Source organism: Oncorhynchus keta, unplaced genomic scaffold (genome assembly GCF_023373465.1).
Source record: "Oncorhynchus keta strain PuntledgeMale-10-30-2019 unplaced genomic scaffold, Oket_V2 Un_contig_5916_pilon_pilon, whole genome shotgun sequence".
NCBI lineage: Eukaryota > Metazoa > Chordata > Actinopteri > Salmoniformes > Salmonidae > Oncorhynchus > Oncorhynchus keta.
In genome coordinates this window covers 123,610-139,004 of record NW_026288583.1, presented here as the reverse complement: position 1 = coordinate 139,004, position 15,395 = coordinate 123,610, and the positions used below count along the sequence as shown (strand labels likewise).

General features: G+C 43.8%; 1 protein-coding gene across 3 annotated transcripts in view; it reads left to right on the top strand.

Annotated features, from left to right (window-relative positions):
• The window catches only part of samd4a (sterile alpha motif domain containing 4A), a 108,326-nt gene that overhangs the window by 61,039 nt on the left and 31,892 nt on the right, over window positions 1–15,395 (top strand). For all 3 annotated transcript variants that reach the window (XR_008121519.1, XM_035743422.2, XM_035743421.2), the window contains 8 exons: window positions 50–159; window positions 731–817; window positions 3,812–4,067; window positions 4,543–4,628; window positions 5,958–6,076; window positions 9,078–9,300; window positions 11,404–11,530; window positions 13,467–13,550. Coding sequence is in view for 2 of the 3 variants with exons in the window: in XM_035743422.2 (XP_035599315.1) it covers window positions 50–159; window positions 731–817; window positions 3,812–4,067; window positions 4,543–4,628; window positions 5,958–6,076; window positions 9,078–9,300; window positions 11,404–11,530; window positions 13,467–13,550 (1,092 nt within the window). In the remaining variant the exon portion in view is untranslated. The remainder of the gene's footprint in view (window positions 1–49; window positions 160–730; window positions 818–3,811; window positions 4,068–4,542; window positions 4,629–5,957; window positions 6,077–9,077; window positions 9,301–11,403; window positions 11,531–13,466; window positions 13,551–15,395) is intronic.

The following is a 15,395-nucleotide window of genomic DNA, read 5'->3' as shown; positions in this document are numbered from 1 at the left end:
ACTTACTACAGCTGTGCCTAAGACATTTGTCTGATGTGTGTGCCTACAGATGTGCCGGCCTGGCTGAAAAGCCTCCGTCTCCACAAGTATGCGGCTCTATTCTCCACCATGACGTACGACGAGATGATGTCACTGACCGAACAACAGCTGGAATCACAGGTCAGTAGCAACAAGGAATACCTAAGGAAACTTACTAGGAGCATAAAGGCAATTTTAAGGAATTGTTACGGTAGTGAAAGTCTGTCTCCAGTTTCTAGTACTGTACTTTTGTCGTCTTCCTCAAAGAGCTGATAGACAAGAACCGGTATTGTAAGAGTTGTAACAGGGTATTATAAAGGCTCATTCATGCTTATAACAAGTTATAAAGTAGTATTATTTTTTTAATGGGAGGCTGTAAGTAAAGTGATTTCAGAAATGTTCAGTTGAACACGTTGATTAATTACCCTTTTCATTATGTATTGGGGCGGCAGCGTAGCCTAGTGGTTAGAGCGTTGGACTAGTAACCGGAAGGTTGCGAGTTCAACCCCCGAGCTGTCGTTCTGCCCCTGAACAGGCAGTTAACCCACTGTTCCCAGGCCGTCATTGAAAATAAGAATATGTTCTTAACTGACTTGCCTGGTTAAATAAAGGTAAAATAAAAAATAAAAATAAATGTATTTCTTTAACTTGTCATTGGTGTGTGTTTATGGTGAAGGAATGTTGAGAGTGAAATTATATTCATTTTCTGCAGAATGTCACCAAAGGGGCGCGCCACAAGATAGTCATCAGCATCCACAAACTGAAGGAGCGCCAGAACATGCTGCGCTGCCTAGAGAAGGTCAGTGGTGCAAGCTGTCAACTTCTTAGGTTGAGTAAGTTGTCACGAAGCTTCTACAATGTTTTGCTATGAGGCCCAATCCCAAATCAACCCCTGAAACCTTCTCCCTATGCACTTATTGAAATCTAAGAACATTTGATAGGTATAAGTAATATGGTTAAGTGAGCAATATTACCGTATTGCTTACACCTGTCAAATCCTCTCAGATCTGTGACAGTCAGGGTCAATTTGGGATTGGGCCTGAGTGAAATAGGCAGACAATTGGGGTCAGCATTTCACTTCCTGTCTAAAGGATCGGTCAACTGAAGTTTGGGCAGTTGCTCTTTTTTCTCTCTTTGTCTGTGCTGGAGTGGAAAAGACTTGACAGGTAAAAACAATACAGTATGTCTGAACCTGACTAGCTGTCTAGTCATGAGGAAGAGGGCCAAGTGAGAGACCTTGTATCCTTCCATTTCTCTTCGAGAGGGAGGTAAAAGAATTGAGGAAACGAGGCTGGAGGAAGCAAAGATTACACTGCTAGTAATGTTTTTAGACACAGCCACGGTAGCTCTTCATTTGATGGCTTGCTCACCTGTCAGTTATTTTAGATCAGTACAGATGAAGAGGACACAGGTAGAGAAAATACACTTTTTCAACTAGAGAGAGTCCACTTATCCAGGATTAACTTCAGGCGCCGACAGAGATGGCTGCCTCGCTTCGCGTTCCTAGGAAACTATGCAGTTTTTTGTTTTTTTACGTGTTATTTCTTACATTGGTACCCCAGGTCATCTTAGGTTTCATTACATACAGTCGAGAAGAACTACTGAATATAAGAGCAGCGTCAACTCACCATCAGTACGACCAAGAATATGACTTTCCCGGAGCGGATCCTGTGTTCTGCCTTCCACCCAGGACAACGGACTGGATCCCAGGGACAACCCTTTCTTTCTAAAAAATTATCTGCCGAAATTGTTGCCACCCCTATGAGATGTTGTTGCCACCCCCTGCCACCCCCTGAGATTCCCAAAGATTGGAAAGCAGCTGCGGTCATCCCCCTCTTCAAAGGGGTGGATACTCTTGACCCAAACTGCTACAGACTTATATCTATCCTACCATGCCTTTCTAAGGTCTTCGAAAGCCAAGTCAACAAACAGATTACCGACCATTTAGAATCTCACCATACCTTCTCTGCAATCTGGTTTCAGAGCTGGTCATGGGTGCACCTCAGCCACGCTCAAGGTCCTAAACAATATCTTAACCGCCATCGATAAGAAACATTACTGTGCAGCCGTATTCATTGATCTGGCCAAGGCTTTCGACTCTGTCAATCACCACATCCTCATCGGCAGACTCGACAGCCTTGGTTTCTCAAATGATTGCCTCGCCTGGTTCACCAACTACTTCTCTGATAGAGTTCAGTGTGTCAAATCGAATGGTCTGCTGTCCGGACCTCTGGCAGTCTCTATGGGGGTGCCACAGGGTTCAATTCTTGGGCCGACTCTCTTCTCTGTATACATCAATGAAGTCGCTCTTGCTGCTGGTGAGTCTCTGATCCACCTCTACGCAGACAACACCATTCTGTATACTTCTGGCCCTTCTTTGGACACTGTGTTAACAACCCTCCAGGCAAGCTTCAATGCCATACAACTCTCCTTCCGTGGCCTCCAATTGCTCTTAAATACAAGTAAAACTAAATGCATGCTCTTCAACCGATCTGCACCTGCCCGCCCGTCCAACATCACTACTCTGGACGGCTCTGACTTAGAATACGTGGACAACTACAAATATTTAGGTGTCTGGTTAGACTGTAAACTCTCCTTCCAGACCCATATCAAACATCTCCAATCCAAAGTTAAATCTAGAATTGGCTTCCTATTTCGCAACAAAGCATCCTTCACTCATCCTGCCAAACATACCCTTGTAAAACTGACCATCCTACCAATCCTCGACTTTGGCGATGTCATTTACAAAATAGCCTCCAATTACCTACTCAAAAAATTGGATGCAGTCTATCACAGTGCAATCAGTTTTGTCACCAAAGCCCCATATACTACCCACCATTGCGACCTGTACGCTCTCGTTGGCTGGCCCTCGCTTCATACTCGTCGCCAAACCCACTGGCTCCATGTCATCTACAAGACCCTGCTAGGTAAAGTCCCCCCTTATCTCAGCTCGCTGGTCACCATAGCATCTCCCACCTGTAGCACACGCTCCAGCAGGTATATCTCTCTAGTCACCCCCAAAACCAATTCTTGCTTTGGCTGCCTCTCCTTCCAGTTCTCTGCTGCCAATGACTGGAACGAACTACAAAAATCTCTGAAACTGGAAACACTTATCTCCCTCACTAGCTTTAAGCACCAACTGTCAGAGCAGCTCACAGATTACTGCACCTGTCATAGCCCACCTATAATTTAGCCCAAACAACTACCTCTTTCCCTACTGTATTTCATTAATTAATTCATTTTGCTCCTTTGCACCCCATTATTTTTATTTCTACTTTGCACGTTCTTCCACTGCAAATCTACCATTCCAGTGTTTTACTTGCTATATTGTATGCCACCATGGCCATTTTTTGCCTTTACCTCTCTTATCTCACCTCATTTGCTCACATCGTATATAGACTTGTTTATACTGTATGTTTGTTTAGTTTTACTCCATGTTTAACTCTGTGTCGTTGTATGTGTCGAACTGCTTTGCTTTATCTTGGCCAGGTCGCAATTGTAAATGAGAACTTGTTCTCAACTTGCCTACCTGGTTAAATAAAGGTGAAATAAAAATAAATAAATAAAATGAAATTATAGCTCATGCTGACTAATTTCCTTTCTCCCTTCTCTCTGCTATATCTCCTCCTCCCCTGCTCTCCTCTCTTTCACTCCATCTTTACTGTACCCCTTTGTGACCTTCCCTCTCTTGCTCCCATTCCTTAATTCTCTCTCCTTCTATCACTTTGTTCCCTCCTCCTTCCTTTTCTCTCTCACATTCTCTTTCCCTTTAATTTTCTCTCTCCTTTCCCAGGACGTGTTGGAAGGGAGTAACCTGCGCGCCCCTCTTGCCGAGCTCCACCAGATGATCCTGACGCCCATCAAGGCTGTGGCCAGCGACGAGTCGTTGCCCTCCTCGACCACACAGCAACCCCTGTTGAGCCTTGAGGGGAAGAGCAGGGCCGCCTCGGGCTCTCACCTGGCCCCCGGAGGAGGGGAAGGGGAGACGGGGGTTACCCTTATCGCCGAGGGGGACATCCCCGGCCAGTTCACTCGCGTCATGGGCAAAGGTAGAGGATCTAGTCCCATAGATTGGGAAGTTAAGTTGTCGTAACGTTGTCACTCGCATGTCACATTTGTGTGATACACTGCACAGAAAGAAACCAAACACCTGGTGTCACAATGTGGTCACTATTTAACTTCAAAACCATTTTCATATTTTTCATTAGTCCACCATATGGTCCCAAATATTGTAATTTAGCCTAATAGGAAGCCTGTGTTGGGTTTCTTGACTTCCCATAGTCTTCCCTTCCTCTCCCTAACCACCTCAGTGCTATGTACTGAACAAACAGTGGACATTTTGGAAGAAATATGGAATATGGAAATCAGTGTGGCCACGTTTCCACTTGCTCAAACCCTGTGTCCTTAAATCCCCCTGCTTTGGGGAAAGTAATTCACCCGCTCTCTTTCTTTCATTTTCTACCCTCTTCTCTCTCCTCTCATTTTTCGTCCTCCCTTTCCCCCCTCTCTCTCCCCTCTCTCCAGTTTGCACACAGCTCCTGGTGTCCAGGCCAGATGAAGAGAACATCAGCTCCTATATGCAGCTCATTGACAAGTGCCTTCTGCATGAGGTACACAGAGAGAGAGAGAGAATACTTTTCTTAATACAGTTCTTCAGACCCTTATTTATATAATGGGTGAATGTTTCACATTAGAGCAGCAGTTGTCATCTACATTTCAAGGGGAAACTGACTCTGCCTTTGTGTGTGTGTTCATAACCTCACATTATTTTAGACATATATTACATTCTGTTTCAGCTCAAGTGTGAAAGTTGGATATTGGAAATTGTAAAAAATACAAAGGTATACTGAACAAAAATGTAAATGCAACACGCAGCCATTTCAACGCTTTTACTGTGTTACAGTTCATATAAGGGAATTAGTCAATTGAAATAAATTCATTAGGCCCTAATCTATGGATTTCACATGACTGGGCAAGGGCAGAGCCATGGGTGGGCCTGGGAGGGGATAGACCCACCCACTTGGGCGCCGGGAGCAAGCCCAGACAATCAGAATGTGTTTTTCTCCACAAAAGGGCTTTATTACAGACAGAAATACTCTTCAGTTTCATCAGCTGTCCGAGTGACTGGTCTCATACGATCCCGCAGGTGAAGAAGCTGGATGTGGAGGTCCTGGGTTGGCATGGTAGCCTAGTGGTTAGAGCATTGGACTAGTAACCAGAAGGTTGCAAGTTCAAACCCCCGAGCTGACAAGGTACAAATCTGTCGTTCTGCCCCTGAACAGGCAGTTAACCCACTGTTCCTAGGCCGTCATTAAAAATAAGAATCTGACTTGCCTAGTTAAATAAAGGTTAAAAAAAAATAATAATAATAATGGTTACACATGGCCTGTGGTTATGAGGCCGGTTTGGACGTACTGTCAAATTCTCTAAAACAACTTATGGTAGAGAAATGAACATTCAAATCTCTGGCAACAGCTGTGGTGTACATTCCTGCAGTCAGCATCCCGATTGCATGCTCCCTCAACTTGAGACATCTGTGGCATTGTGTTGTGTGACAAAACTGCACATTTTAGAGTGGCCTTTTATTGTCACCATAGGTTGTTTGTACTGTGTAATGATCATGCTGTTTAATCAACTTCTTGATATGCCACACCTGTCAGGTGGATGGATTATCTTGGCAAAGGAGAAATACTCATTAACAGGGATGTAAACAAATGTGTGCTCTATTTTAAAGAAATAAACTTATTGTGTATATGGAGAATTTCTGGGATGTTTTATTTCGGCTCATGGGACAAACACTACATGTTGCGTTTATATTTTTGTTCAGTATATTTCTAGTGTAGTGGGGCCATAAAAAAATCTAAATAAACAAAGCTAAGTCATGGTCTTTCTCCTATTCTTTGGCCCTGCAACCTCTCCTTTCCCCTCTCCTCCCTCAGGCGTTCACTGAGACACAGAAGAAGCGGCTGTTGTCATGGAAACAGCAGGTGCAGAAGCTGTTCCGCTCGTTTCCCAGGAAGACTCTCCTGGACATGGCGGGCTACCGGGCGCAGAGGAGGTAGATTAGACCCCAACACACACACACACACACACACACACACACACACACACACACACACACACACAAAAGGATACACATAGACAGAAATATGTATACACTACCGTTCAAAAGTTTAGGGTCATTGTTTTTGAAAGAAAACCACCTTTTTTGTCCATTAAAAGAACATCAAATTGATCAGAAATACATTGTTAATGTTGTAAATGACTATTGTAGCTGGAAACAGCAGATTTTTTATGGAATATCTACACCGGTGTACAGAGGCCATTATCAGCAACCGGCACTCCTGTGTTCCAAATGGCACGTTGTGTTAGCTAATCCAAGTTTATCATTTTAACAGGCTAATTGATCATCAGAAAACCATTTTGCAATTATATTAAGCACAGCTGAAAACTGTCGTCCTGATTTTTAAAGAAGCAATAAAACTGTCCTTCTTTAGACTCGTTGAGTATCTGGAGCATAAGCATTTATGATTTCGATTACAGGCTCAAAATGCCCAGAAACAAATAACTTTCTTCTGAAACTCGTCACTCTATTCTTGTTCTGAGAAATTAAGGCTATTCTATGTGAGAAATTGCCAAGAAACTGAAGATCTGGTCCACTGCTGTGTACTACTCCCTTCACAGAACAGCACAAATGGGCTCTAACCAGAATAGAAAGAGGAGTGGGAGGCCCCGGTGCACAACTGAGCAAGAGGACAAGTACATTGGAGTGTCTAGTTTGAGACTGGCAGCTTCATTAAATAGTACCCGCAAAACACCAGTCTCAACAGTGAATGGGAGACTCTGGGATGCTGGCCTTCTAGGCAGAGTTGCAAATAAAAAGTCATATCTCAGGCTGGCCAATAAAAAGAAAAGATTAAGATGGGTAAAAGTACACAGACACTGGACAGAGAAACTCTGCTTAGAGAGCCAGCATCCCGGAGTCTCTTCTTCACTTTTGAACGGTAGTGTATATACAAAAAAAGTATGTGAACCCTTTGGAATTACCTGGATTTCTGCATAAATTGGTTTTCAAATATTTCTTGTCTATATTGAATGCATCATTTAAACATTCATAGTGTAGGTTGGAAAACGTATGTGAACCCCTAGGCTAATGACTTCTCCAAAAGCTAATTGGAGTCAGGAGATACCTAACCTGGATTCCAATCAATGAGACGAGATTTGAGTTGTTGGTTAGAGCTGCCCTGCCCTATTAAAAAACACTCACATAATTTGAGTTTTCTATTCACAAGAAGCATTGCCTGATGTGAATCATGCCCTGAACAATAGAGATCTCAGAAGAATTGTTGACTTACATAAAGCTGGAAAGGGTTACAGAATTGTCTCGAAAAGCCTTGATGTTCATCAGTCTACGGTAAGACAAATGGTCTATAAATGGAGAAAGTTCAGCACTGTTGCTACTCTCCCTAGGTGTGTCTGTCCTACGAAGATGCCTGAAAGACCACAGCGCAGAATGTTCAATGAGGTTAAGAAGAATCCTAGAGTGTCAGCTAAAGACTTACAGAAATCTCTGGAACATGCTAGCATCTCTGTTGACAAGTCTACGATACATAAAACACTAAACAAGAATGCTGTTCATGGGAGGACACCACAGAAGAAGCAACTGCTGTCAAAAAAAAACATTGCTGCACGTATGAAGTTTGCAAAAGAGCACCAGGATCTTCCACAGCGCTACTGGCAAAATATTCTGTGGACAGATTAAACTACAGTTGAGTTGTTTGGAAGGAACACAACACTATGTGTGGAGAAAAAAGGCACAGCACACCAACATCAAAACCTCCTCCCAAACTGTAAAGTAGCTTGCTATCATCGACAGAAAAATGAATTCCCATGTTTATCAAAACATTTTTCAGGAGAATGTAAGGCTCTCTGTCCTCCAATTGAAGCTTAACAGAAGTTGTATGATGCAACAGGACAACGACCCAAAACACAGAAGTAAATCAACAAAATAATTGATTCAAAATAAGAAAATATGCCTTCTGGAGTGGCCCAGTCAGAGTCCTGACCTAAACCCGATTTGAGATGCTGTGGCATGACCTTGAGTGGTTCACACCAGACATCCCATGAATATTGCGGAACTTAAACAGTTTTGTAAAGAGGAATTGTCCAAAATTCCTCCTGACCATTGTGCAGATCTTTTATTTTTATTTTTTATTGCTACCAAAGGAGGGTCAACCAGTTATAAATCCAAGGATTCACATACTTTTTCCAGCCTGCACTGTGAATGTTTACACTGTGTGTTCAATACAGTCATGAAAACATATGATTGTTTGTGTGTTATTAGTTTAAGCAGACTGTGTTTGTCTATTGTTGTGACTTTGATGCAGAAATCCAGGTAATTCCAAAGGGTTCACATACTTTTTCTTGCCACTGTATAATGATATATACAGTGAGGCAAAAAAGTATTTTGTCAGCGACCAATTGTGCAAGTTCTCTCACTTAAAAAGATGAGAGGCCTGTAATTTTCATCATAGGTACACTTCAACTATGACAGACAAAATGAGAAAAATATATATATATATATATATATATATATATATATACACAGAGACGGACTAACCTCTCCTCCTGCTCTTGACACCATCTGTTCTGTCTCACCCACATCTGACTCCTTTTTTTCCTCTCTATCTGGATTTAATCATTCTGGATGTGTGTCTGTTTTCAGCGTCACTTTTTATTACCAACACTTATTATTATCACCACCTCCAAGTTTTACTCAACGACTTCCTCGGCTAAATGTTTAAAAGGTCAAATAATGTAGCTACAGAGCCTGTTCTCGAGTGGCAATTACTCCCCCTGTTCTTGACTCATATACAACTCCACTCCGGAGATCAGGGTTCCCTGCGACCACGCTTTCTCCAACTTTCCCATCTCCTCAGTCAATCAAATGTATTTTATAAAGCCCCTTTTAAACTAGCAGTTGTCACAAAGTGCTTTACCTCCTTTTTATTTCTTTAAAAAAAAAAGATGATCCAAGTGCTATTTCTCTCTCCGTGCAGCAGCAGCAGTAGCCGGGGCTTCGGCCAGTCCAACTCTCTCCCCACGGCGGGCTGCGTGGGGGGCAGCAGTAGCATGTCGGCCCGCCGAAGCCTGCGCCAGTTCCAGATGCCCTCACGGAGCTTGCCCGGCGCCAGGCTTGGCCTGCTGGGCACCGCCGGCCTCCTGGGACCCACGCCGCGCAGCGCCAGCAGCACCTCCACCGGTCTCAAGCAGGGACGACAGGTGGGGACACTTCTGACTGTAAACTTCTCCTAGGCACTTAGCCACTACCCCTAGCCTATGCAATTGATGTAGAGTTCTTCTTTTGTGATGTTACATTGCAGAGTCTCCCTTTTAGGCAGGGACGGTATATCCCCGATCCCCAAACGCCCGATCTAACCTTATCTTACTTAGCCCCTCGCATCTGCCCACGTCGGCGTCCTCAACTCAAATATTTTCACAAGTGTCCGATTAACATTAATGTGTAGTGTCTAAAGTCTGAGTCAACCTCACATTTCCAGATTTTGGCCATTCATTTAGATCTGAAAGGATTTTTAAGGTTATGTTATATTGCTGAGTAAGCCTACCTTTTTAATGGGAGGACATCCCTATCAGCTTCAATCACAATTTGGTTCACTACAGTAGTGGAAAATGGGTAGTGATATAAAGGGTAGTGATACAAAGGGGACCTACATGCAGAAACAACAACGTTATTGTATTCTCATACTGAAGAGGTGCTGCGTATATGCCTATATACAGCGGGAAAAAGGGAGAAAACCACTACTTGGTCAAGTGTCTGGATTCTGGAATCATCCCATCACACAGAGAAATAATCAAACTCCTTAACAATACCCTCTTTCAGATCTGTCCCGAACTATCATTCCCTGTGAATTACATAGTTGTAAAGACAGTCATAGAAACAAATACAACCATAAGGGGGAAAACGCAACAGCGGAGGGAAAGAAAGGCAGCGTCAGTGGCGTGTCGGGTGAAGTGGCTGGAACTTGTAGGCGGATCCCGCATTCCACAGACCCTACATCACTAGTGCTCATTGGAACAGTTCTCCACTCCACAGCAGGGATAACCTGGCACACATCTGCTATGCTCCCATTCTGCATTTCTTTATGCATCCATACAATGGGAGGAAATTCCAAACCGCTTCCTCCACAGTCCACACACTTTCTCCGGCCGACCATTTTTTGGGACTAAATAAAAAAGTATGGAATGTGCGTATTAAAAGAAAGGAGGTAGGAAGGGGAGGAGGGGGGAGAGAGACCAGGGTGAGTCATTGTTAGGGCGGTGGTGGTGTAGGGGGAGGGGTGACGGAGAGCAGAGGGGAAAGGGAGGAGAAGGAGAGAGAGCAAGTGAGCTAGTCAGAGGCAGTGAGAACAGTGCACAGGCATTTCCTGTTTTTCCCTGGCTCTCTGTATGGGAGGGCCGGGAAAGGGGGACAGCGAGACAGAGGGAGTGGGGAGAGAGAGAGTGGTGAGTGGTGGAGGGGAGTAGAGGGAGAGAGAGAAGGTTGAATGTATAATAGGCAGGTTACAGAGAGGTATCCGCACGGCTAAAGTGTCAGTAGTTTGAGGTTAAACGGGGGGAGAGAAAAATATAGGGGAGGAGATAGGGAGAACCAGAAAAGGTTGACTTTATAATGGCTCAGTAGTTCTAGGCTAGAGTGAAAACACCTGGTGTGCCCTCCCCTAGTTTTTACACACTTTTATAAAGCCACCCCCGGGTGTGTATTTAGTTATGTGATAGTCCTAATTAATACAATTTTGCGGAAATTAATGTGAGTCCATTTTGATCAGAGTGTAACCAAAATGTATATTGCTCATGATTGAAATTGTAAACCAAAAGGTCGGACTATTGGCCTATAAGTCATGCTGAAGTATTGTGAAATGTCATTTTTAAATATAAATTAAATTGTACTTATTGAGTGAGGTGCTCTCAGTAGTTTGTCTAATGTAGGGGTCTCAAACTGCAATTTGAGGGGGCCAAGGTGGGGGGGTGGGTATTTCAAGTATCGCCAACAATGTGCAGAACTGTATATCATGATATTATTTTGCCGTCATAGGGACATTAATAGATTTCCCAACATTGTCTGTTAGTGGTTAGATTTGTTGCACCCGTTTTTGGAATTGTGCCAGTTTATATGTTCTAATGATCCAAAGATATATGACCTCTAGCCTCCTAGTGAGCACAAAACTTTGAAAAGTCATGGTTTCAACATATTTTCAACAAAAAAATAAGTATTTTCAACCAAGCACAACGTCTTTTAAACATATTGTGCTCATAGGGCTATCAGTCTGTTGTGGTTGTCTGTGTGACTATCAGTTTGTTCAACAGGGTTTATGGTTTGCCAACCCCGGAGGCAGTAATAGCATGCCCAGCCGAACCCACAGCTCAGTGCAGAGGACCCGCTCCTTGCCTGTCCACACCACGCCACACACCATGGTCATGTTTCAGCAGTCTGGTAAGAAATCACACACACGTGCACACTCAGTTACACGGTTACACGATACATACACCTGTACAAGGTGTCCTTTCTATCTTTCTGTTCCTCTCTTTCTTTATCTTAGCCTCTCCTTTCTCTCTTCCTCTTTTTTTCTTTTCCCTCTCTCTCCTTTTTGTATTGCCATCTCTTAATCTTTTATAAGCTCTCAGCAGCCTAACATCCTCAGTGCTACCTTCCTCAGTGTTAGCCTGGAGACAGATGCTGTAATGCCACAGGGCATTACACACACTGCTCTCATCTGCATACCAATGCAGGACAACAGCCTGAGGTAAAGATCCCATTCAAGTCCAATGTTCTGCTCTGTAATGGCTGGATCCTTAATTCTATTTTCAGCCGTAGCCGCGGGATAAACTGGACATCAATGTGACAGCGGGGATTTCCTTCTCCGGCCTGTCTTTCATAGGGAACCAAAGAGTATTCCCCCTTTTTTAGAATGGAGAGGAAGGAGGAGGGAGGGCGGTTTCAGGGGGAAAGAGCCGTATGTGAGGAAGGGAATGAGGGAAGAGTCAGTGGACTGTTACAATGAGCCTCTTTGTGCTGGGTGGCTGAGCAGCCCTGGCACCCTTTCTCTCTTTCCCTCCTTCGTTTTCTCCCTCACTTCTACAGCTCTGCAGAGTCATACACACTGCACATGCACTCGGGGGTGGCTGGAGTTGGAGCCGGGCCAGAGTATGTAGCTGCCTGGAAAGCTAGGCCTGGACTCGCCCTCTCTCAATCTCTGTCTCTCTCTCTCTCCCCTATTTCTCAAACTGACGCTAGACAGATTAAATGATTGATTAAAACAGAGACTATACAGGGAGAATGATGGGATGAAGTAAGGGGAGTGTGTGTGGAGGGGCCAGGATTTGAGGCCTAAAAATAGCCAGTGGCTGACTGTTCTGTCTATCCAGCCAGTGCGACGGCAAGTGCATAACTCTGCTCTTCTCTCTACCCACAAGGGATTTTCACAGCCGCCCGGGCTGCGTTGACTCCCCTTAAGGCAGGCAGGAGCAGCTTAAGGCTAACCGATGGCCTAGATATCCCATTGTGATAGCTAGCTAAGGAGCTCACAACTGAGCTGAGGGGGCTGCTAGGCTAACAAGTTAGCAACTTGTCTCAGACAGTTTTTCTTTGGGGGGGTGAGTTTATGGGTCCCCCTTGTGGCGGAACGGGTGACTTTGAACTTGAAGTACACATACACTCACACATGCGCAACAAACCACCCCAATTTGAGTAACCCAAATGACTGGGTATTGTATTTAAGGGGTGTAATGTGTAGACAGTTGGTTAATTGGCGGTGTAGTGTAATCAGATTAAGCACGGCACACGCAGTGTGGTTGAATGGAGGTCATTGTTACGACGCCCGCCCCGCACAAAACTGGGATTTGGAGCCCATGATAATTCATTCCTTTGTCTGCTGCCATTTCGGTGTGGTGGTGTTAGGAAAGGTTAAAGTATTGGGATCGAGACATTTTGATGAACTTCATTTCAACTCTTTTTTGTGCTCAATGGGAATAGTAGACTCTGATGTGGTATTTTGTGGTTTGTAGAGGACTGTGAAAAAATACATCATTATTTTGATTGTAAAGTCTTTGAGCTATTTTCACAGTGGTTATGTTGATGTTGGAACGTTCTGGGGGTCTTTACCTGGCCTTTTTATGTATGGGTATACACACATTTATCATACTCTTTCAGTTGTTTGTTTAGCTTTTTATTTTAGCTGAGCTTTCACAGTGGTTGAGGGTATGTTGTAACATTGGTGGTGTTCTCCAGGTAGTTGGTTGTGTGTATGTTGATGTCATGTTGCAGAGCTCTCCTCGTAGTTAGTTCTGTGTACGTTGTTGTAATTTTGCAGTGTTGTTCTCGCCTGTTGGTTGTGTGTATGTTGTTGTAACATTGTGGTGGTGTTCTCCAGATCTCCAAGTGCCAGTGACGGAACCAGACATCAACAACCGGCTGGAGTCTCTGTGTTTGAGTATGACAGAGCATGCCCTGGGAGGTAGGAGCACCACAACCATCCATGAACACACACATACGAATTCACACACACCAGTTAATACTGGACTTCTTAGTCAATACACACATGCACACGGTACTGTATCTGATGTACCACTTGGTTTATTCACACGTGCACACATGCACAGAAAGAAACTTGTACGCACGCTCACTCACACACACACACACACACACACACACACACACACACACACACACACACACACACACACACACACACACACACACACACCCTTTGCCCTCAGAACAGCCTTAATTCGTCGGGGCATGGACTCTACAAGGTGTCAAAAGCATTCCACAGGGATGTTGGTTCATTTTGAGGCCAATGCTTCCCACAGTTGTCAAGTTGGCTGGATGTCCTTTGGGTGGTGGATAATTCTTGATACATACAGTAAACTGTTGAGCATGAAAAATCCAGCAGCGGTGCAGTTCTTGTTACAAACGCGCCTGGCACCTACTACCATACCTTGTTCAAAGGCACTTAAGTCTTTTGTCTTGCCCATTCACCCTCTGAATGGCACACATACACGATCCTTGTCTCAAGGCTTAAAAATCCTTATTTGACCTGTCTGCTTCCCTTCATCTACACTGATTGAAGTGGATTTAACAAATGACATCAATAAGGGATCATACCTTTTACCTGGATTCACCTGGTCAGCCTATGTCATAGAAAGAGCAGGTTTTCTTAATGTTTTATATAATCGGTGTATACATGCGCAAATAAACAGACAAAAGGGGTCAACTTTGGAATTCCCTCTATACACGCACAAACAAACAGACAAAAGGAGTGTCAACATTTGGAATTCCCTCTACCCAGAAACTGTTGAACCTCTTTTCAATTTTTGCCTAAAATGACATACCCAAATCGAACTGCCTGTAGCTCAGGCCCTGAAGCAAGTATATGCATATTCTTGATACCATTTGAAAAGGAACACTTTGAAGTTTGTGGAAATGTAAATTAATGTAGGATAATATAACACATTAGATCTGATCAAATATAATACAAAGGAAAAAAAACATGTGTTTAAAACAACATTCGGGAACATTCATATGTCTTGTCAGAATGTAACCGTAATACTAATGAAGTCAGCAACATGCAGTGAATACATCCAGAGTCTCAACTCCCCAAAGATGATGGCTTACCTGTAGCCAGACCTGGGTTCATATATTATTCTAAATCATTTCAAATGCTTTAGCTGTGCTTGCTTGAACCTGCAATGGAACAGGCCCTCCAGGAAGGCTAAAGCAATTGCTCAAAGTATTTGAAATATTTCAAATAGTATTTGAGCCCATGTTTGGCTTGTAGCCAGGGTGTGTCTCCACAATTAATCCACACGAGGATAGACGGGTGGAGTGGACAGGAGAGGAAGGGAGATGGATAATCGCAGTAATCATTCCCATGTGAAGTGGAGTTTAGTTTTAAATAAAGGGGCTGTTTTCTCTCTCCCCGGCCTCACCAGCACAGAGGCAGAGACAGTGGCCCTCAGTGCTCGGCGCAGAGCTAGGATGGACAAGCACCGCTTTGTGTAGGTGGACACACACATAGGCCCAGAGCAGAGGTGGTTAGCTGAGGATTGCCAGTCCCAGACTGGACCCTTCCTTTCTACTGTAACCCTCTGCCCCTCCTTTTTCTCTCTCTCTCTATAACATACTGAATCCACAGAATATAAATTAGAACCAAAGTACTCATTGTGAATGGAATAACCCCCGTGCCCTTATTTACAAATCGAGTAAATACTGTCCAATAGAAATCTGTCAGCTCTAAAAATGATCAAACTCTCTTTTCTTTTAACCAATTTGACAGAAAGCTGCCAAGTCATTTCCCTAA